At 45.0% G+C, this 27,757-nt stretch overlaps 1 protein-coding gene and 1 long non-coding RNA gene across 2 annotated transcripts in view; one reads left to right on the top strand and one right to left on the bottom strand.

Annotated features, from left to right (window-relative positions):
• Positions 1-27,639, bottom strand: LOC116666126. The gene is made up of 3 exons (XR_004322980.1): positions 27,540-27,639; positions 18,365-18,449; positions 1-509 (listed from the first exon to the last, which is right to left on the bottom strand). It is a non-coding gene; the product is annotated as an uncharacterized LOC116666126 (long non-coding RNA).
• TF (transferrin) overlaps positions 1-27,757 on the top strand; it is a 30,090-nt gene extending 2,333 nt beyond the window's left edge. Inside the window, exons 3-17 of the mRNA XM_006179717.3 lie at positions 5,729-5,837; positions 6,629-6,805; positions 7,574-7,721; positions 8,399-8,454; positions 8,978-9,156; positions 9,878-10,055; positions 11,281-11,435; positions 12,749-12,839; positions 13,426-13,464; positions 14,821-14,979; positions 17,596-17,740; positions 18,881-18,945; positions 22,374-22,558; positions 23,720-23,909; positions 27,561-27,757. Coding sequence (XP_006179779.2) covers positions 5,729-5,837; positions 6,629-6,805; positions 7,574-7,721; positions 8,399-8,454; positions 8,978-9,156; positions 9,878-10,055; positions 11,281-11,435; positions 12,749-12,839; positions 13,426-13,464; positions 14,821-14,979; positions 17,596-17,740; positions 18,881-18,945; positions 22,374-22,558; positions 23,720-23,909; positions 27,561-27,595 — 1,911 coding nt within the window. The 3' untranslated portion in view covers positions 27,596-27,757. The remainder of the gene's footprint in view (positions 1-5,728; positions 5,838-6,628; positions 6,806-7,573; positions 7,722-8,398; positions 8,455-8,977; positions 9,157-9,877; positions 10,056-11,280; positions 11,436-12,748; positions 12,840-13,425; positions 13,465-14,820; positions 14,980-17,595; positions 17,741-18,880; positions 18,946-22,373; positions 22,559-23,719; positions 23,910-27,560) is intronic.

The following is a 27,757-nucleotide window of genomic DNA, read 5'->3' as shown; positions in this document are numbered from 1 at the left end:
CTGCTGCCTAAAGGAGAGTGGAAGAAAACCCATACTTTCTCTTTCTCCTGAGGTGATTCTGTACTCACAGGTAGGGGGTGGCGTGGGGAGCAGCCAACTCCTAGTGCTGATAAAATCACTTCAGAAGTGGAAATAGGATCGGTCCACCTTTGATGAGTCGTAAAGCAAAATCCAACATACTCTGAAAGGGGACTATTTTGAGCCACTAAGTTCTCTGAACTCAGAGAATAAAACAAGAGTACTTACTATCAAGATGACCATGTAACACTGTTTTGGAAGTTCTCGATGCATTGCAAGATATAGATGAATGATGCACGCAGGGAAGAGGAATACATCGTCGTGACTGCAGATGATGGCTGATCCCTTTGATTTCTAGGTTTTCCAAATACTCTTCACTCCTTCAGCATTGTTCCTGCCCATCTGAATATGTGTCAGACCCTGTGCTGGGCAATGGGGCTGCAGTGGTGAATTTAAACACACATGGTCCTTACTCTTGAGGAGCATACAGTCTAGTCAGGAGAGAAGAAAAACATGCAAATAAGTAGACATGTAATTTCAAATTGTGTGATGGACAACAAAGGAAAAGAAACAGAAACTCTCAGAGGAAACTTGCTTTGGCCTGGGTGTCAGGGACAATCTCCCTGAGAGGGAGCAATGAAGCTGAAACCCCAGGGATGAGCACAGGTAAGCCTGCCAAGGGCTATGGGTAGAATATGCCAGCTGATGAACCATACCATGTGCAAAGGGCCTGAGACATGGGGAGAGCTGGGCTTGTTTGGGTTTCTGTAGGGAGGCTAGGGTGACAAGAGCAGAGCCGGCAGGAGACTGGAAGGAAGAATGAGGTGGGAGAGGTTTACTCAGCCAAATGGAGCATGATTAACTCAAGGATCAGTGATTTGGTACAAACAACTGGACTATTCCGTGGTTTTTCAAAAAAACTGAACCTCAGTTACTATCATGGGTTAATTATAATTCTTGATTTATTACATGCTTTCAGCTTTGGTATATGCATGCCCCTCTTTGTTTTTAAATATATTAATAATATGAAACAATGTTATCCACAAACCCACTAGAGGTTCTTGGAACTTTGTCATTAACAATAGCTCACTTCTAGGGCGGCTGTGTGGCCGCACTGGATTCTGTGGGAACAGCACCACTCAGGGTGATGTAAGCCCTTGCCCTACTTACAACTACTTATGTGTTTCCCCATCCAGCGCAAACAGAATCCTTAAAATTTCTTGCCTTTTATCTTAGTTTCAAGACTTTTATAGGTATGTGTGAATGTTCATATAGTTTTGCTTCTTAAAATATTTTATAAACATGACTTTACTATGTGCTGTCTTCTTATACTTGTTTTTCTCCCCCCACATATTATGCTAAGATTTCACCCCTATTGTTCATTCATTTTGAGAGCTCTACAAAAGTCCATTGTGTTAGGGTACCACAATTTATTTTTTCTTTTCGGGTCATTAGGCATTCGGGTTGTTTCCAGTTTTTTGTTTTTCTAATCAGGGCTTGAGGAGTATTTCTATACAAATCTCCTGGGACACAAGTATTAATAGTTTTTCTTGAATATAGATGTAGGAGCAGATTTTCTGTGCCATGGGATATGTGAGTATTTTACTTTTAAGACAATGCCAAATGTATTTGGGTTTTAAGCAAATCCAATGTAGTTATTCCAATTTCCACTCTCACCAGCAGTGTATGAGAGACTAATCCATATCATTCTTGGTGAATTTGATATTTTATCATTATGAAATAATCACTATTTCTGTCAGTGCTTTTTGACTAACCTCTATTTTTCTGATACTAACATACTACATCAAATCTATTTTGGTTAGTATTCTCCTTCTGTATCTTTTTCTTTTCCTTTTTTTTATTGCAGTACCATCAGTTACAATGTGTCAATTTCTGGTGTACAGCACAATGTCTTAGTCATGCGTGTATAAAGACATATATTCGTTTTCATCTTTTTTTCATTAAAGGTTATTACAAATATTGAACATAGTTCCCTGTGCTATACAACAGAAACTTTAAAATCTATATATAGTGGCTAACATTTGTAAATCTCAAACTCCCAAATTTATCCCTTCCCACCCCCTTTCTCCCAGTAACTATAAAATTGTTTACTATGTCTGTGAGTCTGCTTCTGTTTTGTAGATGAGTTCATAATGTCCTTTTTTTCTTTTTCTTTTTTTTAGATTCCACATATGAGTGATATCATATGGTATTTTTCTTTCTCTTTCTGACTTACTTCACTTAGAATGACGATCTCTAGATCTATCCATGTTGCTGCAAATGGCATTACTTTATTCTTTTTATGACTGAGTAGTATTCCATTGTGTAAATACTGAGTCTTTTTCCATTCCTTTATTTTTGACTTTCTATGTGTTTATCCTTCAGGTGTGTCTTTTGAAAACTGTATATTGCTGGATTTTGTTTATTAATGCAATCTGACAATCTTATTTATTTTACATGGTAAATTTAGACCAATAATAATCATTATCATTGATAAATTTTGACTTATTTCTGCCATATTACTTTTTCATTTCTCTTAGTCCTGCTTGCCCCCTAATTTCTGATTTTTCCTTTTCTGATTTTTAAAAATTGAGTTTGTACATGTGTGTGTTCATTTAGATTGTTTTCCCTTTATTCCTCTTTTCCCCCACTGGTAGTAAACTTAAATGATTTATTTATATTCTTTAATGATTTCCTTTCAATTTTTACTGTATAATTTTAGCTTAACAAATTTTACAGTAAAATAATCCTGAGTCCCCTTCTGAAACAATAAAAAAACTGAAATACAGTAACTCAGACTTCCTTCTTCCCTGATTAGATATTACTATTTGATATTTTATGTCTATCTTTTCTTAACCCTGGAATGTAGACATTTCATGTATTTGTAGACAGTATATATAAATACTATACAAATATGTGTGTGTGTACATACCCAAAAATTCAGAAAGAGGGAGGGAGGAGAGAGAGAGAGGGAGATTTGGATTTACCTAACGTTTTTGCCATTTGATCTGTTTACCATTTCTTCTTATATTTCAGACCATCCTTCTGGAATATGTTTTCTTCTTGAAATATGTTCCTTTGGTGCCATTTTAGAGTCAGTCTCTTGGTGTTAAACTCTCTCTGTTGTTTGCTTGTTTGTTTTGTCTGCAAATGCTTTAATCGTCCCCTTATTCTTGAATGATAATTTTTCTGAATGTATAATTTTAGTTTGACATTTTTATACTGTTTTAAAATATTATTCCACTGTGTCCTGATTTTCATTGCAGTCATTGAAAAGTCTGGTGTTAACCTGTCATTCCTTCAATCATCTTCTCTCAGGATAACTCTGAGATTTCATGCCCTTGGTCTAGGATGCTCCATATATTCACTATGATATTTCCAGTTATGAAATCTTGGTACTTATCTTGCTCAGAATATCCTAGATCTTTGGAGTTATGGTTTTCATCGGTCCTGGAAAATTTGCAGCATTATCTCTTTAAATACTGCCCTTTCTTCAGTTCTTTTTTAATGCTAGGATCCCAAGAAGACACATGTTAGGCCTTCTTTAATCTAGCTTCCATATTTTTTAACCCCTCTTTCATAGCTTCTGTCTCTGCACCTCTTTTTAGCAGCATTCAGGATAAATTCTTCAGATATCGCTTCCGGTTCCCTAATTCTCAATTTAACATGTCTACTCAACTTGTTGCTGATTCGTTCACTTTTTATTTCAACAGTTATATTGCTTTGCTTCTAGAAGCACCAGTTTAAACAATTTTTCTTTTTGTCCCTGATAATTTCCTTCTCTGTGCTTATCTCCATGATTGTAGCTTTCACTTTGCACATAAAGTACACACGTTGTAGCGCTTGTTCGTTGCTTCTGACAATTCGAACCTCCACAATCCTTGAGGGCCCAAGTCTCTTGTTCCTGTTGATGTCCATGCATTGTGGCCTGCCTCTTTGTGGGTTTGGTTATCTGCACCTGGGAGGTCACGTGTGATTTTAATCCTCCCCCTCCCTGCTGGTTCGGGTTCCCTTGGGAACCCCTGTTGCTCTCATGGACCCCATGAGCTGGGACTTGGCTTGTTGGTTCCGGAGCCCCTGAGGCCCCAGTGAATCTTGCCCAGATTCCTGGTGTCTGGACCAAGAAAGCCCCAACCTCACTGCTCTAGAAAAAGCTCTTGTTTGTTTACTAATTTCCTTTTGGGGTGGGTGAGGAGAGCCTCTGGAGATTTCACCTACCTTTTGAGATATCAAGAAAGCCACAAAGATTTTGTCATATACGGAGTCTAGTTGTGGAATAAGAGAGTCCTTCACCAGTTGTGAATGTTTTCAATGGCACTGAAATGTACACTTAAAAATTATTAAATGGTAGATTTTATGTTATATGCTTTATTACAACAAAACAACAAAAACAATTTCAACCATTGAAAGAAAAGTTTCAGCTAGACAAATATATTGTTTGGCTTACATTATTATTTTATTTCATTTAGAAATAGTATTGTTTTATTACTTATCTGTAACAGGACACAAATCATGGAGCTATAGTTTCTGCCTTGTAATTTAAATCAGTAAGAACTATTTATGGAGTACCAGCAAAGGCTTCAAGAAAATCATTCTGATTAAAGATACTCGAAGCAAGAAAAAAGGCAATTAAAATATGTTATTAAGTGCCTATATAAAAGACAGTGCTAAAAAAAGGAGACAGTGCTTTCCCACTTTAAGAGAAGATAAATTCTAGACATAGTGGGAAATTATCTATAATCTTTCAAATGAACTATTGGTTTAAAGATGGGAATTAGTAGAAGCAAAAACTAAAAACAAAAACAAAAGAACCAGCAAGTAACAGTGTATTGGAAGAAATAAACCCACACTGCCTGGATTCAAACCCCAGCTCCATGACTTACTAGCCCTGTGGCCAGGGGAAGTGACTTAAACTTTCTGTGCCTCTATTTTTGTATGTGTAAAATGCAGCTGAGTTGGACAGTGGCGTCTGAGTAGTTGATCAAATGAACCATCAGCCATAATAGATGTAATAATTAGCATTTAACACTCAGTTCAGAAAATAAGAAAGAAGTTAAACCCAGAGACAGCAGCAATCCCTGAACAAAAGACTCCTGCAGTTATGTGGACCCAGGGCAGGAAGGAAAAGTACTGGGTATTAAATCAGAGTAGAGAAGAGTGTTTTCAAGGCTCCCTTCCGCCATAAGGCAGTCTTGACAGAGGTACCTTAGGAAGACCTCAGCAGAAGGCCCACGATAAGGAGGTCACCAAAGGAAAGCACCTGGCTTGAAATGTAAACTTGCGTAAGAGCAGGGCCAAGGGGAGGAACCGAGACCTTGACTGCAGCCTCTCAGAGCCGGTCGTGCTTGGCCATTGCACCCAGGCTGGTGCTGGGTGGCGGGGGGCAGGTTTCCCCCAAGAGGCCTGCTGGTAAAGCCTCTGTAATTCGGGTCAATCTTGTAAAATCACAGTAGTTTTCTGGGCTGAGAGCTGGACTCCTCACCAGCGAAAAGAGAAAAATGAGCCATTCCTTCCTCTCTGCACGAGGAGTAAAAATGTGGTGGCCAAATCCCCTTCACCAGGGAGGGAGAGTCAACTGAAGCCCGCGGTGTTGTGTGAGGTCTCGGCCCCAGATCCAGGGAGCCCCGCCAGTCACCCCCATGTGCCCAAGTATGAGTAGGCCTTCCTCGGACGTAAGGGCTTCACTGGAGTCTGGTCTGGTCTCTTCCAGGACGATGAAGCTGATGCTGTGACACTGGACGCGGGCTTGGTGTTCGAGGCCGGCCTGAAGCCCTACAGCCTGAAGCCGGTCGTGGCAGAGTTCTATGGGACAAAAGATGGTGAGTCCCCCTGGGGGTGGAGGAAGGCGTCTGTGATCTTTGCTCTCTCCTGGTAGATGCCGAGTCTTGTCTCACTTGGGCTGGTAATGGGGATTAGATCCTGATGAGATTCCCCCCGCTGGGGAGTGAATGGGAAATGAAGGACCCCATCGACCACCACAGGCACAGCTCAAGGGCTCTGGGTCTTTGGGCTGGTTGAGGACTGGTGCTCATGACGCGGACCTCCTGGGCCAGAATGTGTGCTCTCTGGAGAAACAGAGCAGGTTGTGTGCCACCGAGCTGAACCATTGGGGCTTGGAGCTGTAAAGAGGAGCCCGCCAAGAATCCCAATCAGAGGAGAGACCACAGAGTCAGTGCCCTGACAGCCCTGCATCTCTTCTGAGAGCAACCCAACTGTCCCTGGGCCTCTGTCAGGGGACAGGAACACTTAGACAGAGCCATGATGTGGCCTCTGCTGCCACAGTTCCAGTCTCCTGGGGGGCTTGGCTTGGTAGGTGTAAGGCAGACACTCCCCGCAGGATGTGAGGCTAGGCAAAAGCATCGGGATGTGCATGTACGTGGCCTTCGTGCTCCTGGGTTTGCCTGAAGGGTTATTACCAATGTCTCCTCTGTGGTCCTTTCTTTCCCCCACAAGCCTAGGGAGGTTTTTTTGATCCTTCCCTCTTTACGACCCAACCCACCATAAATGTTATCCCTGGGTTCCCCTTTCTTACTCAGGAGCCCAGTAGTGATGAGCAATGCTTCCCTGGGGCCCAGTTTGAGAGTCTTTCATTCACATTGTGCCTTTGCAGAACCACAAACCAAATATTACTCTGTGGCCGTGGTGAAGAAGGGCAGTAACCTCCAGCTGAACCAGCTCCAAGGCAAGAAGTCCTGCCACACAGGCCTTGGCAGGTCCGCTGGGTGGAACATCCCCATGGGCTTACTTTATTGGGAACTGCCTGAGCCACAGGAATCTCTTCAGAAAGGTAAGTGGGCAGGATGGTGAGTGCCCTCGGCAAGCATCTCTTCTCCAGATGCCCATACGGGCTACACCGGGGTCACTCAGAGACGATCCAGTGGTCACGTGTGATGACTCTGAGAGTGGAGGTGGGAGGTTAACTAGCTTTAAACTGGCAGGTCTGCTGCACCGGCAGCCGTTAGGGGCTGTCACAAGAGTCCTTTTTTCTCAGAGCTCCCAACACCCCACTAGAAGTGGTCCTGAGGAGTGGGGAGGTGGGGGAAGGGCATCAGGCCGGATGGAGGGCTGCAATCAGGGCCAAGGTTGCTGGGCCCCTCTGTCCACTTCCCTGGGGTGCTTTCCTGTCTGTGGCTGATGTGTTTCCCATTCTGCTGGAGCTTTCTCTGGTGGCTATCCTATCTTCTGGCCATGAACTTGGCCTGCACCTCTCCAGGCAGGTCCCCTAATCTCTCGGGCTCCCTGAGGAGACCTCTCTCTGAGTTGTTCCAGTCGGATAAGGCAGGGAAGGGGGCTGACAGTGACCTGAGAAAGGCCTTGGTTGGTGGCAGGCACAGGCCTGGTTCTGGGGAAGGGGTTGGGAGGGCAGAGGTTAACTCATCCCTTTTTGGAAATCCTTGATCTTGAAGCGTGAACACTCACAAGGGCGAACTGGGTCTGGGGGTGCTGGTTTTGTTTGGGTCTTGCTCTATTCCCTCGCAAGTCTGGGCCAGGGGCTGTAATTGCTTCTGGCCAGGCTGGCTCATGCTCTGTGCCTCTGTTTCTCCACGTTGAGCAGCAGCGTCCAGTTTCTTTGCGGCCAGCTGTGTCCCCTGTGCGGATCGGACAGCCTTCCCCAAACTGTGTCAACTGTGTGCGGGGAAAGGAACAGACAAGTGCGCCTGCTCCAACCACGAACCGTACTTCGGCTACTCGGGGGCCTTCAAGTGAGTGGGACCAACTCCTGCTCCATCTGGGCTCCTAAGTGTCCGGTGTCCTCAGGCTGGGGCTCCCTACAGGCCAGCGCGTACTCCCTTCCTATGACATTGAAAAGGGAGCCCCTCTCCTGGGACCCTTACTGTCTCCCGAGAGTTCTCTCAGTGGACTAGGCAGAGCCTGAAGTGACAGGCATGGCCCTAGTGTCCACACCATTCTTTGGTGACAGACCCTCTGCTTTCCACTGCATCAGTGTAACCCACTCAATGCACTGGCCTCTCTCCTGCCTGCCTTCACTGCCCCTGTGCAGGCAGCTGATGTGGCTCCTTTCTTGCTCCCTCATTCCCCTTGGTTATATCCTAAACTTGTATAGAAAGCCAAGGGCACCTTTCCTCCTTCAGGAGACCCTATGCCTGTATCCTCCACCGGAAGTTTGAAAACATTTTTCAGTATATTCAATGCCTTTTTGATGCTTTGGGGCACATGGTGAAGGACCTCCAGGTCCTGTGGGCTCATCCCCCCAATTTGGTGGTACCCTGGATGGCAGGACACCATGGTGCTTCCACAGCTGCAGGTCTGAGGACAGGCTCTGCCCTTGTCCCAGGGCTGGACAGTGGGGTCAGACCCTCAAGCCTGAGAAGAAGGGCTTGCCCTGCAGGAACTCTCCTAATGAGTCTCTTACCCACAGGTGTCTGATGGACGGTGCTGGGGACGTGGCCTTTGTCAAGCACTCAACGGTACTGGGTACGTGATGGGGAAGAATTTGGAGTTCCCCCCCAAGCAGAGGGCCCTCCTTTTCTTTCTGCCTCCTTTTCAATGTTCAGTAGTCAGAGATGAGCATAGTGTGCTCCACCTTTATCACTGCTGGGGTGTTTACCTGTGCAGAGGTGTGTGCCTGTGGGGTGCTCCCGTGGACTCCTGGGCCTCTTTCCATCATTCAACCTCCTGGACACAGGGATCCTTCCTCCTGGTCAGTGTTGCAATAGCAAAGGGTTGGGGGCAGGTCTGGCTGACCTTGGCCTGTAGTAAGCCTGCCGAGATGAAACCTATTGTGGGGTATAGGCAGTCACCCTGAACACATCAGAAGCTTCTTGGCCTATAACTGGCTGTGGGATCTTTGGCAAGTCAGTTTCCTTCTGGCCCTCAGTGTTCACTCAAGGCTTCTTAGCTCACACAGTTTAGGATTCAGTGGGGTTGCAAGGGAGAGGAGGGTACAAGGGCTCATGGCTCTGCCTGCAGTCAGCTCATCTGGGCTTCTGTCCCCCAGAGAACCTGGCTAACAAGGCTGACAGGGACCAGTATGAGCTGCTCTGCAGGGACAACACCCGGAAGCCTGTGGACGAATACAAGGAGTGCCACCTGGCGCAGGTCCCTTCCCACGCCGTCGTGGCCCGCAGCGTGGGCGGCAAGGAGGACTTGATCTGGGAGCTTCTCAACCAGGCCCAGGTATTGAATCCACTGTCCTCTTTCCTGCTTAGCAGACCCTGCTTGGATTAGGAGCATCTTCCTTCACTCCCTTCTTGCCACTGTAGAAGTCCTTCTGTGTTCAGGACATAGAAGTGAACACCACCTGCTTGTATGAAAGCACCCGGCAGGGCCTCCTCTCAGAGCTGCACAGAGCCTGGTCCTACGGCCTGGTCTGCCAGACCCTTACGTTTTGGACTAGTGACATGAAGATGCTCCTTATTGCTCTATTCCGTTTCTCTCCCGATGGAAGTGAAATGATCTCTCTTCCCACGTCCCTCAGCCTGACTGCAAGGGAGTAACACACACAGCCAGCTCTCCTCCTCTAGAGCAGCAGAACGCCAGAGCTGAGCCGACCTTCTCGCGCCCTGCCCTCCCATCTGCCCATCAGAGGTCTAAGTGGCAACCACACGGTGTCAGCCTCCGAAGGAGATGCATTTCTTGTGCTCAGTGAGCTCTCATCCAGCCAGGGAGACAAGCACAGAAACACATTCAGGGAAATCAGGTGTTAACGTGGCTCAAGAGGGCTGTGAATGGAGAAGGTGCTGGGTGGGAAAGAGCAGGTCCAGCTGCTCTCTCTCCTGGCATTTTGAAAATTTCACGGTTTTCATTTGGTTTCCTGGGTTTTTAAATTTTCTTCAGTGCCATATTGCGGCCTCCCATGTTGCTGTAGTCATTTGGTTCTGTGTTTTATTACAAACAGCAACATTTTGGCAAAGATAAATCTACGGAATTCCAGCTCTTCAGCTCCCCTCATGGAAAGGACCTGCTGTTTAAGGACTCTGCCAATGGGTTCTTAAAGATCCCCCCTAAGATGGACTCCCAGCTGTACCTTGGATATGAATATGTCACTGCTATTCGTAATCTAAGAGGAGAAACACGTAAGTATTTGGGAAGGATCATGTGACCCTAGGAGCTTGGAATCTGGTAAGGGTGGGGACCAGCGATACTCTTTCCAGGTCCTGAATGCCTGTCCCGATGATCCTTTATCTGCCTTGCCTGTGCAGCCCAGTGTTAGATGGATGCTGAATGGCGTTAGTCATCATGAGATGGGCCTGGACAGCACCAGAGGGCATTAAGGGAAATTCATGCTTAAAATGACTTGAATTGATACCAGCACTTTCCCTCGTATAAATCAGGGCCACCCTATCCTACCTTGAGAAGCCAATTAACCTGGCACAAAGTAAGTCAAATAGGATGAAACTGCTACAAACTTGCACGTCTGCAGCCAGTATTATGGTCAATATGTGCCATGGTGAAGCTGGAGCTTTAGACAGGTCAATCCTACTCCTGAATTTTTTAAGTAATTGGGGGTGAATTTGAACATTCATTCAACAGACATTTATTGACCATCTAGCCATACACTGTGCTACGTGCTGAGCATACAATGATGAGACCAAGATCTGTTAGATTCTGCTGTCATGGAACTTTCAGACCAGCAGGGAAGACAGATGTTCAAGGAATAGTCACTCTGTTGAATGATCAATTAAATATGAGAGATTTCCTCAGCAGAAAAAAAAAAAACAGAATAAAATATTATGGCTTTATAAGAGTGCAAAACAAAGGAAAACAGATCCTGGAATTGAGGTGAGGCTCCCCTGAAGAAGTCTCTTGAGCTGAGTCTAAAAGTTGGGTGGGTGCCCATGTATTCAGCAGATGTTTACTGCACTGACCATGAATCAGGCACTGCCCCGAACATCAAGCGGCCCATGGAGAACAAGACAGGCATGGCCCTTGCCCTGCCACACTCATGTTCTCCTGCAGGGAACAGACAGTAAACAGTGACTAAAAATATAACAACGGCTCAGATGGTTAAATGCTATTTCTAAAAGAAGAGGGGGAAAAAACAGCCTGAAGTGATCGAGTGCCTCGGGGCTGGAAGGAGTACTGGCTGCTGGAAAAAAATAACTTTAAGCTAACTTAAAATGATAAGAAACCAACCAAGAAACCGTTATTGCCTTTGATTCTAAGAGATGAATTCCTTGAGTGGGATCTGTTTGTTTTGCCAAAAAAATTCTAACATTTTCATGAGGACAGTTAGCTTCATACTGCCCAGCAGGCAATATCTGAGGGGTCTCGTCTCTGATTCTCTTCCTTATGTTCTAGTCCCGGACACCTCAAAGGATGGGTGCAAGAAAGTGAAATGGTGTGCAGTGGGTCACATGGAGAGGAACAAGTGTGACGCATGGAGCGTGAGCAGTAGCGGGCATATAGAGTGTGAGTCAGAAGAGACCACTGAAGATTGCATTGCCAAGATCATGGTACGTCTCTCCTGCCTCCGCAGGGCAGCATCCTTGCCACTGCTGCCTGCCTGTCCCAAGGCTGAGTGAGTGTTCCTGGGAATGATACGAAAGGCCAGGTTCCTAGGAACATTGCCTTCACTGTGGGTGCCCAGCCCCACGGGAGCTTCAGGACCTTTGAGCTGGTGGATCTGAAGGGCTCCTTAAGGCTCTGTTTCCTCCTGGTGTTACAACCCTGTTAGAGGGCAATCTGAGGCATGTCTGCTTAGGGAGGGTGGACCTCAGTGTGGGTGTGCCGAGACCCACCGTGGGCTGTGACAAGGGTGACAGAGTCGTGTTACTGTGCAAGCAGGTAGAAGTTTAGCTTTGTTGTTCACAAGAGCATTCCATGTTTGCTTTTAGATAACTGAAGGGCATAAAGAAGAAAATACATAAAAATGAATCATGACCGTCTTATCAGAGGAGATCCTGTTAACAGGAGGATCACATCATATACAACTTACTACCCTTTTCTCACCTAATGTTACCTAGGGAGCTTTTCTCTTATCACAAACCATTCTTTGAAAATACAATGTCTTAATGTTGACATCTATTTCAGAGTATGAATGTGCTGTAAATTGTTGAGTCATTTCCTTGCTATTGAGCATCAAGTTTGGTCCCATCTTTTTGCTATTATGAATCATACTTGCATGTTTTTGCCCACTTAACACATTTTGCTCGAACAGTTTGCCACATTTCCTCAAAAGTGTATTTTCAGGCCCAATGGGAAGCTTGGCAGTCTTGCTGAATTTAAGCATCTCTGAAATTTGGGGCTTATTAGCTCTATTAAATCATATAAGTTTATTTGACTCATTCATTGAAGATCTTGTATTGACCAAGCTCTGTAAAAGCACTCAGCCAATGTGGCCAAGATTCGGGGCTGGAGCCCCCATCAGGAGGCACTCTATACTGCAGACACAGCTCAGAGTCCGTGACTCCACGCATCTGCCTTACAAATGAGAATTCTTGGTGTCACAAAGGTGTTGTGAGAGTCTCTGGGACAGTGCGTCCTATGAGAGGACAGGGGGACTAAATGTGGTCTTTGCTCCTGAAGAAACTAAGCACCCAGAGTTGATCATTAGTTCATCATGGTTTGGATGAAAATGAGAGTACCTTTTATTTTCTATGTTGGAGGTGCCTGACTGATCCTTCGGGGGTCCGGTACTAGCACCTTCTGTCTCCCAGGGCCTTCACATCCAGTGTTGGCCAAGGTGGCTTCAAGGAAACAGTTGGCAGGGCATGTGGGACAGAAGCTGGTCTCTCTTCACCTGCTGTGATGTGCTGTGTCTTTGCAGAAAGGAGAAGCTGATGCCATGACCTTGGATGGAGGCTTTGTCTACATAGCGGGCAAATGTGGTCTGGTGCCTGTCCTGGCGGAGAACTACTGTACGTGGAGGGGGCGCATCTCAGAGTTTCATTGCCTCTGGGCCATGGAGAGAGGAGATGGAAAATCACAGCCAGATTCATACCACATGGGCCATAAAGCTCTTGCTGACTGAGCATCTCCCACTTCCTAGGCTCTGGGCTCCCTCACGGCTAGTCCCCACAAGTATCTTGAGGGATGGTCTCTTCTACTGTACCTTCCACAAGGGAGCTGGAGGCTTTGCACCAGGAAGTTCTAGCTAAAAGTGACCCCTATTCCGAGGACAGCTGGATTCTCAGCTGGGATTCCTGGCAGGTCTTCTTGCTTCCCAAACTCATACATCTCATGTTGCCCTGGTGCATGGATTCAAGTATAGTCAGCAGGGATCTCTGTGGCCATGGGACAGATAGAGCAAAAAACTTGAAATGTGCAATTTGGGGCTAATTCCAATAAGCTAAAGTGAACTTGAAAAAGACAGCCTGGACCTTTTGGGAACTGCTGTTATGTAGATAGTTCTCCTGGCTCTGTTTATTCTCAACTGCACATGGGAAAGACGATTTCCAATCTACAAATGAGTGTTTAATGACTTCTTCCTTTTCTCCTCTCCAGACACTTCTGGCGAAGCTTGTAAAAGCACACCAGAGAAAGGTGAGTTGGGGTTGGTAACCTCATGAGTTTAAGAAAAATTCCCATTGCTTTTGGGAAAGGGTAAGAGAAGTTTACATTTAAATCAAAAGTACATAAGAAGCCAATTTTCAGAATGCAAAAGAATCATGGGAGAAGGGTAACTAGCAATGAGGATTGCTCTTCTACACTTCCCATGACTTGCACACAGGATTTCTCATTTAATCCTATAAGGTAGCTCTTGTATCCTCTAAGAATGCATAAGAGGACCAACAGCTCAGAGAGATTACAAGCTATCTAGACTCCGACATCCAGCAAGCAAATTCAGGCCCTCCCCACCACTCCCGACTGTCTCACATTGCATGAGGCCTGCAAAGTTTTAGCTGAGAGTTAGCACCAGCCAAGGAGCCTTGCTTATATGTGCCTGGCAGGGCTGACGAGAGTGGCTCACACAGGCAGATGTTTAGGGGCATGAAATTGCCCAGCCTCCCAGCCAGGCGGAAGGCCCAGGAACCCAGGCCAACCCGGCTCTCACCCAGGGCTCTGGCTAGGGGTAGATCTGGTAGGTGTGGCAGGAGCAAGACAGGAAATCTTATCAAGGTGGGCCCTGGGGCCCATGCTCAAGTCCCTGCCGGTCATTTCCAGCCATTTGTGTGCAAGTCTGTCCTCATCACTTTTCCCAGCTACAACCTCCCAGCCTCTCTCCAGCACACTAGGAACCAAGCTCTTTAGTTAAAACTAGAACCATTCTTATTCCATGGACAATAAAACTTGCATCTTTTCTGTTGGAAACAATTTCCTGAATTAATTAAATTGGAAAACTGAAATCATGAGTTGACATTCTTTCTATTCCCAGTTTTAAAGACCAGCATGTATTTGCTGTTAAAGATGGCAGCTAACTTGACTTTGACAGGTTTCACTTAGCATATTTATTCTGGTGTAAACTTATATTCTCCTTAGCACAAAACATCTGGCCAGAATATCCTTACAGTTTATCGCTCATTTACTACTCTTTCCTAACAATTGTTAATGCATAGAAAGTACTCTTGAGTATCCATTCCTCTGCTGCTCCACAGTGGAGGGTGAGTTGCTGGTTTATAAGGTCAGTAGCTTCATGCATTTGGGGAAGGGCTATACACCAGCCAATGCTCTGATGATAATGTATTCTTACTATTGTGTTTTTCCAGTTCAGATTCATCTCCACCTCCTGGAATGACTTGTAATTCCCCTCAGTCAGTTGTTGGGAAGACCCTTTCAAAGAGAGAAGGAATGATTTGGGATAACTATGCTCCATAGGGAGGTGGCAGGCTTTGATTGTAGACGGACACCCTGGAGGCTCCAGTCATGTTAACACTCCCTTTTTTGGTGTCTTCCTTGTAGGGTATCTTGCCGTGGCTGTGGTTAAGTCATCATCAGGTGATGATCTCAACTGGAACAATCTGCGAGGCAGGAAGTCCTGCCACACCGGAGTGGACAGAACTGCTGGCTGGAACATACCCATGGGCCTGCTCTACAACATGATTAACCACTGTGACTTTGGTGAGTGAGCTCTGAGAGGGCACTGTGGTCAGGACCAGGTGGAAAGATTTCAGGGAAGAGTGCGGTACGGTACAAAATGCTGTGGCCCTGGTTCTATGGTAATACAGTTGGTTTAGTGAACTTCAAGGAAATATCTAAAAGTAATGGTAGGGCTGAGGAGCTGGATCGGAATGGTTCTTCTCAGTTGCATGCAACAACTTAAGTCAATATACATCTACTTCTCTCTCTCTCATACAAAAGACCAGAGATGAGCAGTTCCTGGCTGATACTGTCATTAGAAACCCAGGCTCCTTTCTCTTCCTTCTCCACCATTCTGAGCATGATGCCTCTGTCTTCAAGGTCACCCATGGTTGCCATTACATTCATGACAGGCAACCTCAAGGAACAAGGAGGAAGGGCACTTGAAGTATATGCCACCTTATTAAAGCAGCCATTCAGGAACTCAAACCCAATTACTTCAGCTAACTTCTCACTGCCCCCAAATGGGATATATAGTCACATTTAGATGTAAAAGAGGCTGGGAAATGTCATCTTTTATTTGGGCATGTTTCTGCCCCAAATAAAACTAGATTTTTGATCAAAAAGTTAAAAATAGAATTACCATATGATCCAACAATTTCACTTCTCGGTATTTATTGGAAGAAAACAAAAATACTAACTTGAAAAGATATATGCACCCACATCTTCACTGCAGCATTATTTATAATAGCTGTGATACAGAAAGAACCTAAGTGCCCATCATGAATGAATGGATAAATTGTGGTTTATATATACATACAATAGAATATTATTGAGCCATAAAAAAGAAAGAAACCTTGCCACTTGCAACAATGGCAAGTGGATGGACCTTGAAGGCACTATGCTAAGCGAAATAAGTCAGACAGAGAAAGACAAATACTGTATGTTCTCATTTATATGTGGAATCTAAACAAACAAACAACAAACTCAAACAACCTGAGCTCATAGACACAGAGAGCACATTGGTAGTTGCCAGAGGCATGAGTTGGGGGTGGGCAAAGTGGGTGAAGGTGCTCAAAAGGTATGAGCTTCAGTTATAGAATAAGTAAGTCATGAAGATGTAATGTACAGCATGGTGACTATAGTTAATTATGCCATACTGCATTTTTGAAAGTTGCTAAGAGAGTAGGTCTTAAAAGCTCTCATCACAAGAAAACAATTTTTTATGTGATACATCACATTAACAAAATGAAGAATAAAATCAAGTGATCATCTCAATAAATGCAGGAAAAAAGCTTTCAGTAAAATTCAACATCCATTTATGATAAAAACCCCTGCAGAAACTGAGTACAGAGGAACACACCTCGACATAATAAGGGCCACATATGACAGACCCACAGCTAACGTATCCAACAGTGAAAAGCTGAAAGCATTTCCTCTACGATCAGGAACAAGACAAGGATGCCCGCTTTTGCCACTTTTATTCAACCTAATTTTGGAAGTCCTAGCCACAAGAAAAAAAAATTTTTAACTCTGTAAGGTGATGTATGTTAACTACACCTATTGTGGTGATCATTTCACAATATATTTGCAATAGCGAATCATGTTGTACACCTGAAACTAATATAATGTTACATGTCAATTATATCTCTAGTAAAAAATTAATGGAAGAACAAAAAGGCAAAAACCAACTTGATCTTTGTTACTAAGAAACCCTGGCTGGACAGCTACAAGCCTTGCTACGAGACTTTCTAGGTGGTGGGAGGGATCCTGGGGTCTCTTTAAGATCTTGGCAGTCTCACCGAATGACTGCTCAGCAACTAGGCCCCTTCAAAGGCATGGAAATCAGTTTATTGTGTGTCCTCTGATTATCTTCAGTTATGAGCTTAGTTCTACCCCCTAAAAATCTGCATGTAAGTTCACTATGGACATGTTTTCTTATGGTTCTTATGCACTTTAACTTCCTGAGCTACTTTAAAAGGAGAGGCCTCTAAAGACCGCTACGCACCAGGGAAGTCCCGTGTGTGTGCTGGTGGAGGGGAGGGATTTGGAGATGAGACCGCACTTCTATACTGATGTGTTCTGCGACATCAGTTTGCCAGGAAGTACAGTGTGGCTGGGTCGACATTCAGCAGTTCTGTGGCCCACCCGCAAGGGCACCCGCTCTGCTCTCCTGAGCTTCCCGGCAGTTATTCAGCCACGGGAGAGCCGGTGAACTGGGAGTAAAATCCCTCAGCACTTTCTTGCACTTGGAGTTCTAAGTCCTGTTAAAGACTCTTCTAATAAACAGCAGAGGGAAGAAACGCCTGAAAGCAAGCGGCACAAGCTCAGGGAGCGAGACCTCCAATTTTACCCTTTGCAGGTCGTCTTCCATCTCATTTCCATCACTTCTCTCTTTAGACAAGTGACGAGACTATTGGGAGGCCCGTGGGATCCCCGCCCCCTGAACTGTGATGGTCACTAACCATTCCCAATCTCAATCAAGTTTCCTTTTAAAGCCTACAGACTGGCAGGTCCTGAGTTGGTGGCAGGTCACAGGATAAGTATGTTCTACCTATCCTGGGCCATACCCACCTGTGATGTGTTAAAAAAAAAAAAAAAAAAAGGCCACTCCTATTGAGTCAGGAAGAGCTGACTCCATCTCATTCTCCTGCACAGATAAATTTTTCAGTTCAGGCTGTGCCCCTGGGTCTCAGAAAAACTCCAGCCTCTGTGCTCTGTGTATCGGCTCCGAAACGTCTCCGGGAAAGGAGTGTCTTCCCAACAACCATGAGCGATACTACGGCTATACAGGGGCTTTCAGGTGAGTCTTATAACCTTCATGCAAATATAATAATAACCTCAGCCCTGACAAGATTCCTTTTGAGGAACTCAGGTGAGATTCTTACGTTCCCAGCCTGTTAGTCCTTCCTGTTATGGTGCCACATTTACAGACGTGTGTAGAGACCTGTGTGAAGTGGCATCCAGGTCCCTCAGGACACTGTCTCTGGACCTGTCGGTCATAGACAGCAAAGAGTGGCAATATGGTGCAGATGAGAAGTTCCCAACAGGGGGCGATTGGTCCCTCAGGGGACATTTGGCAGTGCCTGGAGATGTTTTTATCAATAGGGTTGGGGGTGATACTGGCATCTAATTAGTAAAGGCGGCTCAACATTCTGCATGCAAAGGACAGCACCCTACAATAAAGAATTATCTGGCCCCAAATGTCACTAAGTGCCAAAGTGAGGAAACCTTACTGTAGTTGAACAAACATAGGAGTCAACCGTCGGACTCATGCTCTTCTGTGCACCTCTGGGGGAACCACGGAAATATGCAAAAATAAAGTACGTGATTTTTACATTCTGAGTAGCACCTCTGTCTCATGGAGTCTTTATCATTTTTTAAAGAGACACCAGTGCACCTTATGACCGTATTACTTTTTACCTACCCTTTCTGACTCAGGCCTGTGTCACGTAGCAGTTCATGAATCCATCAACTTCACGATGATGGTGGTATTATAACCAAACTTCTCACTAGGGAAGGAAAAAGCAAAGATTACCCCAATTTTCCAGTTAGAACCACCTTGTGAGTTAGAGTAAATACAATTCACAGTCCACAAGTTTCCAATTTTGCAAGTAGACTGTGAATAAGGAATCACCTTGCTGGAAGACTGCCCTCCTAATGTCTGTGCTGATGCAAGGAAATGGATGCAGCTCTGTTGGAGAAACTGTGCCAGAATTTAGAATTTAGTGTGTAGAACTGAGACTGTATAACTGCAAAGCCTACTAGAGGTGTTGTTTCCTTTTTCTTTGTTACTTACATCCATAATATGTAAGAATTAGTGATAAAGTGGGAGTCACAGTTGCTACCAGATGGCCAGTGCTGGTTCTATAAGGTGACCTTCCTGAATGACAGAGGTGTCTCTGACCTCTTTTCTTCTCTCTCCCTGTCTGGGACCCTGCAGGTGTCTGGTTGAGAAGGGAGACGTGGCCTTTGTGAAGGACCAGACTGTCATGCAGAACACAGATGGTACGTGCACAACCCTTTGTTCCCGTAAATCAGGGTCACTGGTTCGCTTGTGTTCAAGATGACTTTGTGGAAGTGTTATGGACTTTGTCAGGGTCCAGAGCTCTGATTCTCAATCTGTCTGTTCAGTGAGGAGAAAAGCGTTCTCCTGGGAAGGCAGAGTGGCAAGAACCATGGGGTTCCCAGTGGCTCTGACTCCCCTCCCAGGAGCCTTCCCACAGGTGCAGGCCCTGTGCCTCCTTTCCCCTAAATACTTCAGGGCACATTTCCTAAGAATGAGGGCTTTCTCTTACATACCCACATCACAATGACCACGATAGGAAATTTATACTAACATGGATTAAATACTCGTCATGTCCATAGTCCCTATTCAAATTTTGTGAATTATCCCCCAAAGGTCCTTTATAACTATTGTCTGTATTTCCAGGCCCAATATATATTTAAATATACTACAGGTCCACTGAAAAAAAAAACACACAGACAGTGGCACCCCTGTAGGAATGAGCACCTAAGACCTTGGCTTCTAGAACCATTCTCCAATAGAAGGAACCAGGGACCCCTGGAAAAAAGCTGATTCTGGGACAGGGGCAGGAAAAGTATACAGTGAACCCAGAACATGATGCTGAAGCGCTCAGAGAGATGGGACATGTCAGAGCACAGGACCATTCTAAAGGCCCTCCACTGACCAAATCTGGGACATTTTGAGCATTAAAAGAAATAGTTGTAAGAAAGAATAACCCATTGAATAAAATAAGAACACATGAGTCCATCCTGATTAAACAAATGAGTATGAAGGGAAAGATCTTCCTTATGACAGAATGCTAATTCTAGATGTAGAAATAATTATGAAGCTAAAACAACTACTATTTGGCAACCAATATAGTAATAACTGATTCAAGCAAGGACCTTCAGTGGGTACTAAACTAGCGGGTGAATATGTGAATATTAGATGGCTATGACATTAACAAACACGACAAAAACTTTTTGAAATGTTGGTAAGAATGAGCATTCCCATCTGTCCACTCTGTATCACTAGCTGCTTATAGCACCCCCTAGAGTCCAGGTGGTTATTACTTCCCTCCCTTCCTCATGCCCTTTACCCAACCTCATTTCGAATGAACTACTGCAGGACCAACTCCTCCAAGAAGCCTTCCCAGATGGCACACCCCATCCCACAACAGAATCCTCTGTCCACACTGCTTTTAATGTCGAATTCATCACCTTCTGTAATAAACTGGCTACAGGGACGCTTGGAGTCCTTTTCCCCTCCTCTTATATTCCATCACCAGCCACAGTATGTGGTACACAGAAGTTGCTAAGTACACACTTGAAGGAATATTGGTTTGGCTAATTTTTCTTTCTTCCCTCCTGTTATTTTTGCCTTTTCCTTTAAGGGCTGTCCTTTTTCGGGCTACCTGAGTGTTACCCCAGACTGGTTCTTTGCCACCCCCTGATTTCTTCTTGTACCCTTCTGAATAGGATCTCTATTTGCCCCTGGGATCATTTTTATGTACAAAGTACACTGGCATTGCAACCTCAACTTGTAGGAATCCAAACTCCTCACCCTTCTCTCAAAACCCAGTCCTCTTCACACAGCCTCTGCTCCTATGGAAGGGCTTCAATATACGCCCTGCCAGTCAAGCCTAGATTAGTCTCACAGTTAGTATGTTTTTGTTTCTTCAGAATATGTCTTCATTAAATCCTATGGTATGTTGTGATATGGAAGAGTCAGGATACAAAGGCATGTGGACTGTATGATCTAATTACGTAGATATGTGTCTGCATATTATACGAGGGTCTAGAAAAGAGACCAGAAGAAAGGCACCAATGTTGAAAGTGAATGCTGTGGGATTATAAGGGTTTCAAAGTTTTCTTCCTTCAACTATAGCATTTTACAAATAAGCCACAATAAACAAGCATTATTGTTATTGGAAAGAACATTTTTTATCATGCCCTTCCAGATGCCCACTGCTCTTAACCCAGACTGAATCATTTCCCTTCTTATTTTTCCTAATTATCCTATTTCAGGCTGATGCATTAACACTGATTTCCATTCATAAGTCCCCAAAGATCCACTTTGCTTCCCACCTAAATGCTATACTCCATCCCACACTCAGGGCGTGCGGGGCCTGGGCGTGTTCAGCCCAGCTGCCCAAGACTCTGTCCCAGTGGGCTGCTCTCTCCCACCCATTAGAAATACCAGGCACCTACTGGTCCCTGCATCTTGCTAGAACCCGCCATTCTCCCACAGAAAAGCATTCCTTTCTCCTCTCAACCCTATGCATGTTACAGGACACACCTGAAACCTTGCCTTCTCCAGCTACCTTTCCCAGGTTAACGTGCTCTCATTGGGCTCACTCCCCAGCTCCCATAGCATTTAGAGTGTGTCACAAATAAAAAATATAAAATGTTATGATCTGTGCCCTGCATTTTTTCCTCTTGGTATGCGTGCTATTTCACCTCCAATAAGACTGTGTCTTGCAGAGGGCTGAGAACATAGTATTGAATAAATGCTTAAATTGCTAAGTAGAATAGAATGGGTTTGGAGAGAATCAGGCTGGATTTCATTGGAAGGTGTTGAGGTAGAGGGACTAGTAAGAAAGGAAAGGAGAAATATTAGAAGGTGAGCAAAAGATGTGTGCAATTGCTGGTGGGGAGAGAGTTTGGAGTTTTCTATTCAAACCGAAAGTGTCCACTTGAGAGTATAGAAAAAGGGGTGTTTTTTACCTTGTATATAAATAAGTTTAAAATTTTGTGATAGCTAATTCATGTATTAGTTGCTCAAGTAAATGAAAAAATTAAATAAAAACTAAATTAAGAAAAAGACCACAATCCTGCATTTTAGAAGAGAAGCACGAATTGGGAAAACTTATTTGAGAATTGCCTCAGGAGGAAGGAGCTTAAACCCTGAGAATGGGTGAGATTCTCTTTTTTAGAGAGAATACAGAAACAATGAAGCAGAGGGCTGAGAACAGGAATATGGACCTGTACACACAGGGGCATGCGTGCATTGCACGCAGAGCTAGTATAAAGGAGCCCGGTTTCAAACACTGATCCACCTTCCAAAGGGGCATCTGGGGAGAGTTCTTTTGCTTGCTAGTGCCTGATGGTATAGCACAGAGATTGTCAACCTGCTTAGAGGGTCACAGTCTTCCTATGCTGGAGCATGAGGTCCAAATGCTTTGGGATTTAGTAGAAATGAAGATCTTTTTGAACATCATCCACAGAATGTGGCTCACTCTCCCCAGCTAGGTGGGCAGATTGGAAGGCATGGTTGCTGGGAATTCCTGGCAAATCTCTGCCTCTCCACATCACTGTAACCTCTGCTGGCTACTGGGTCCAGGCCCTCCACATGCCAGTGTGTTGGTCACATCCCTGCCCTGAGGGTGCCTTGATCAAAGCTGTCGCTGACCCACCTTTTCTGTACCCAGGAAGGAACACTGACGCGTGGGCAAAAGACCTGAAGCCAGAGAATTTTCAGCTGTTGTGCACTGACGGCACCAGGAAGTCTGTGAACGAGGCTGAGAGCTGCCACCTGGCCAAAGCCCCACATCATGCTGTGGTCTCACGGGAAGATAAGGCAGCTTGTGTTCGCGATGAGCTACTCAGACAGCAGGTATGGACCGGCCAGGGCCTCCAACCCTTCCTTCCCCAGGTGGGTGTGGACTGTTTGGGAGAGTTCACAGCCAAGTGCCAGCCCACATTCCAGCATTCTTTTTCGGAAGGCAAGAATTGGGAGGGCATGGATTGTGGAACTGGGTCTCCCAGGCCTGGCTCCTCTTGTATCTTCTGCTCACCGACGGCCACACACCATCTAATGCACATTTCCCGGGTCTAAGCATCTCCCTTCCAGCTGGGCTCTGACCTTGCTCTGTGGTACCCTCACATTCCCCCGCCTCTGCCTTTTTTTTTTTAAATGAAGGTGACTGGTCCTGTTTCCCAGCCCTTCTTGATACGAGTCATGAAACGTAGACTGTGTTTCTCTTGCATAGGCAGACTGAGAACCATTCCAACAGGCAGAAAAACCCAGGAACCCTACCCTGAGGGAGCTTGTCCTCTGGGGAAACAACCAACCGGGGCTGGCCTTGTTGGGGAGGGGTCTGCCTGTGTGTTCTCATCCTCCCCCCGCAAACACCACCCACCCTCAGCAACAGCGTCCTGCCTGCTGATCCACCATCAGTTTTCTTTTCTTTTCTTTTTTTGATTAAGATAGCATACCTTTGTGAGTCCTCTTAAGGTAAATGATACTAATAATTAGTATTTAATAAACATTTCCTGGGTTCTAGACGGAATGCTAAACTTTTTGTAATTATTATTTCACTTATAATCTTAGAAGGCCTAGAGGAGTCAAGCCTCTTATCAAGACAGGATCAAAGATGCAGTCAAACATGAACTTTCAGCAGCTACCTGTACCAGCCCTCACTGGGTGGCTTATATTTAATATCTTCTTTGATAATAACACTTAAAGGGGACACGTTTTTGTCCTCTCATTTCCTGGAAGCAGTCTCCAAGGCCATTGCCAATGAAGTGGGGAAGGGAGATGGGGCCAGGATAGACCCCACAGAGGACTCTGGGGCCTCATGGAAGCATGGATTTGGGGTCCATAATTGTGTGAATGCCAGGTGAGGGATGTGGGGAGATCCTGGGACATCCTTTGCAGCCTCCCTTTCTTCCCAGGGCTGGTTCCCAGCTCCTTTAGCCTCCTCCTCCAGCCCATCCTTGTGCTCCCAGCAGCTCTTTGTCACAGGTCCTCATGTGCTTTCTGTCCATTTGACAGCTTGTATTTGGAAAAAATGGAAATGACTGCTCGGGCAGTTTTTGTATGTTCCAGTCAGAAACCAAGGACCTTCTGTTCAGAGATGACACCAAATGTTTGGCTACACTTCCGGACAAAACAACATATGAATCCTACTTAGGACATGCATATGTCACGGCTGTGTCTAACCTGAAACAATGTTCAAAATCAAGTGAGTAGAAGGAACAGCATGGGGAACCTGCAAAGCAAACACAGTCGGGGTTCTGGGTGCTGGACACAAAAGGAGGAGTGGGCTGTAGTCACCAGGAGATGACCAATGGACAAGAGAAATAATGAGGGAACAATGCAATCCCAGTGTGAATGAAAGGCTACTCGTATGCCCAGATGGTTAAGGGGACATGGCTGAGGGCACTGAGGCAGTGAAATGCTTGGACATGCAGAATTCCATGCTATTCCTAAAGAAAGGAAGAGAGTGATGCATCTATGCTAATGGCTCTCTCTAAACTCCTTTTTATACAGAGCTGCACTGTTCGAAATGGTAGCCTCTAGCTGCATGGGGCTAAATTTATACTAATTAATATTAAACAAAATTTTAAATTTAGTTCCTCTGTCACATCAGCCATTATTTAAGTGTTCCACAGATACATGTGGCTCTATGTAGGAGACCAAAGAGAACATTCGCAGCATCGCAGAGGGTTCTTTTACATGGCGCTGCTCTTGAGAGCTCGAACAATGATCGGTTCTGGTAACTCTAAAGTTGTCCTACACACTACAGGCATACCTCAGAGATTGTGTGGGTTCTGTTTCAGAACACTGCGATAAAACAAGTCACATGAAGTTTTTGGTTTCCCAGCGCATGTAAAAGTTATGTTTGCACTACACAAAAAGTGTGCAATGGCATTATGTCTAAACAATGTCTAACAATGTACGTATCTTAGTTAAAAATTCTTTATTGCTAAAAAATGTTAACTATCATCTGAGCCTTTAGCGAGTCATAATCTTTTTGCTGGTGGAGGGTTTTGCTTCCATGTTCATGGCTGCTAAAGGATCAGGGGGGTGGTTGCCTAAGGCTGGAGTGGCTGTGGCAATTTCTTAAAATAAGACAACAATGAAGTTTGCCACGTCAGTTGACTGTTCCTTTCATGAACCATTTCTCTGTAGCATGTGTTGCTATGTGATAGCATTTTAGCCACAGTAGAACTTCTTTCAAAATTGAGGTCAGTCTTCTCAAGCCCTGCTGCTGCTTTATCAAACAGGTTTACGTAATATTCTAAACCCTTTGTTGTCATTTCGACAGTCTTCACAGCATCTTCACCAGGAGTAGACTCCATCTCAAGAAACCACTCTCTCTGCTCATCTATAAGCAGCAACTCCTCATCCATTAAAATTCTATCATGAGATTGCAGCAAGACAGTCACATCTTCAGGCTTCTCTTCTAATTCTAGTCCTCTTGCTGTTTCTACCACATCTGCAGTTACTTCCTCCCCTGGAGTTTTGAACCCCTCAAAGTCATCTATGAGGGTTGGAATCAACTTCTTCCAAACCTGTTCATGTTGATATTCCGACCTCTCCCATGAATCAAAATGTCCTTAATGGTGTCAAGAATGAGGAAGCCTTTCCATAAGCTTTTCCGTTGACTTTGCCCACATCCATCAGAGGAATCATTATCTATAGCAGCTATAGCTTTATGAAATGTATTTCTTAAATAATAAGACTTGAAAGTCAGAATGACTCCTTGATCCATGGACCGCAGAACGGGTGCTGTGTTGCCGTCACTGCAACAGCATGAATCTCGCCGTCCCTCTCCATCAGAGCTCTTGGGTGACCAGGTGCACTGTCAGGGAGCAGTCATATTTTGGAAGGAATCTTTCTTTCTGAGCAGCAGGTCTCAAAAGTGGGCTTAAAATATCACTAAACCGTGTTTTAAACAGATGTGCTGTCATCCAGGCTTTGTTCTTCCATTTCTAGAGCACACACAGAGTAGACTGAGCATAATTCTTAAGGGCTGTAGGACTCTCAGAACGCTAAATGGGCATTGGCGTCATCTTCAAGTCACCAGCTGCGTTAGCCCCTAACAGGAGTGTCAGCCTGTCCTTTGAAGCTTTGAAGCCAGGCACTGACTCCTCCTCTCTAGCTATGAAAGTCCTAGATGGCGTCTCCTTCCACAAAAGGCTGTTTCACCTACATTGAAAATCTGTCATTTAGTGTAGCCACCTTCGCTGACTACCTTAGCGAGGTCTTCCGGAGAACTTGCTGCGGCTTCTGTATCAGCGTCCGTTACTTCCCCTCGCACTTTTACGTTATGGAGACGGCTTCTCTCCTTAAACCTCATGAACCAACCTCTGCAAACTTTTCTTCTGCAGCTTCCTCGCCTCTCTCGGCCTTCACAGAAGTGAAGAGAGTTCAGGCCTTGCTGTGGATTAGGCTTTGGCTTAAAGGAATGTTATGGCTGGTTTCATCTTTTATCCAGACCACTAAAACTTTCTCCATATCAGCTATAAGGCTGTTTCACTTTCTTATCATTTCTGTGTTCACTGGAGTAGTATTTTTAATTTCCTTTAAGAACTTTTCCTTTGCATTCATAACTTGGCTAACTGTTTGGCACAAGAGGCGTATCTTGGTTTTCGACATGCCTTCGTCACTGAGCTTAATCATTTCTAGCTTTTGATTTAAAGTGAGAGTTGTGTAACTCTTCCCTTCACTTGAATGCTTAGAGGCCACTGTAGGGCTATTCACTGGCTTAATTTCAATACTGTTGTGTTGGTGGAGCAGCCAAAACACACACAACATTTATCGATTAAGTTTGCTGTCTTAATGGGCATGGCTGGTGGGGCCCCAAAACAGTTTAACAACAGTAACATCAAAGATCACTGATCACAGATCACCATAATAATAATGAAAAAGCCTGAACTATTTAAAGAATTACCAAAATGTGACACAGAGACAATGAAGTGAGCAAATGCTATTGGAAAAATGGTGCCAATAGACTTACTGGACACACGGCTGCCACAAACCATCAATTTGTTAAAAAAAAAAAAAAGAAAGAAACACAATATCTGTGAAGTGCAATAAAGGGAAACACAATAAAATGAGGTGTGCCTGAACTCATCTAGGACATCAGTTTTCTAAGAGTTAGAAGACGGTGAAACACACCTTTGCACCATAGCTACGTTAGACATCATTTCATCACGTGGAATCATTTGGAAGACGTGGGAGAATACCGTGTAGCTATAGGGCGAGTATTCTTCGGCTACAGAGCCCAGGTCCATGAGCCACGGTCCTTAAGATATTGATTCAGCAAGTCTATGCCAGGTTCAGGGCTTCTGCATTTTAAGAGCTGTCCACATAATTCTAGTGTAAGGAACATGCTTGTCAATGGCCACTGTTGTGAGCACCCCAGTTATATTTACCTAACCTGTATCATTCGTGATGGAGGAGACTCTGACTCTGCTGGACCCTGCTCCATCCCCAGCCCCTAGCATGGAAGCCGACACGTGCTGGGTGCTTAGCGCATCTCCTTATGTTAGTTTCTCACCTGACTAAAGAGGTCAGAGAGGAGTCCTCCTAGGTTCCTTCCAGCCACATGGACTCAGGTGTGGGAGCCCCGTTCATAAGACACAAGGTGGGGGATGATGTGGGGCAGGGAAATCATGTCACCATCCTTGGTGTGGGGCCCAGTGTAGGTACAGGGGCTGTGCAGGGAGGAGGAGGAGGCCACTGGGGGAATGGCCATGTCCACCCATCAGAAGAGCAGGGCAACAGGTCTGAGTACCTTTTTATCAGGCTTAACTGTTAATTCACTCAACAGAAAATAAATACAGGTAGATTTTAACTGTCCTACCTCTCTGCTTTGCGCCCACAGAACTCCTGGAAGCCTGCACTTTCTACAGAGATTAAAATCCAAGAGTGGGGGCCACCACCTGCTGGAGATGGGAGCTCACATGATGCATATGCTTCCCCCTGGTTTTGCTGGCTTGAGTGGTTTGGTTGCCTTCACAGTTTGGTGGTGGTGGCACCTCTGCAGGACAAAAAAATAAATAAAAATTATTATTGGTTTTA

Source organism: Camelus ferus, chromosome 1 (assembly GCF_009834535.1).
Source record: "Camelus ferus isolate YT-003-E chromosome 1, BCGSAC_Cfer_1.0, whole genome shotgun sequence".
NCBI lineage: Eukaryota > Metazoa > Chordata > Mammalia > Artiodactyla > Camelidae > Camelus > Camelus ferus.
This window is presented reverse-complemented; position numbering and strand designations above follow the sequence as displayed.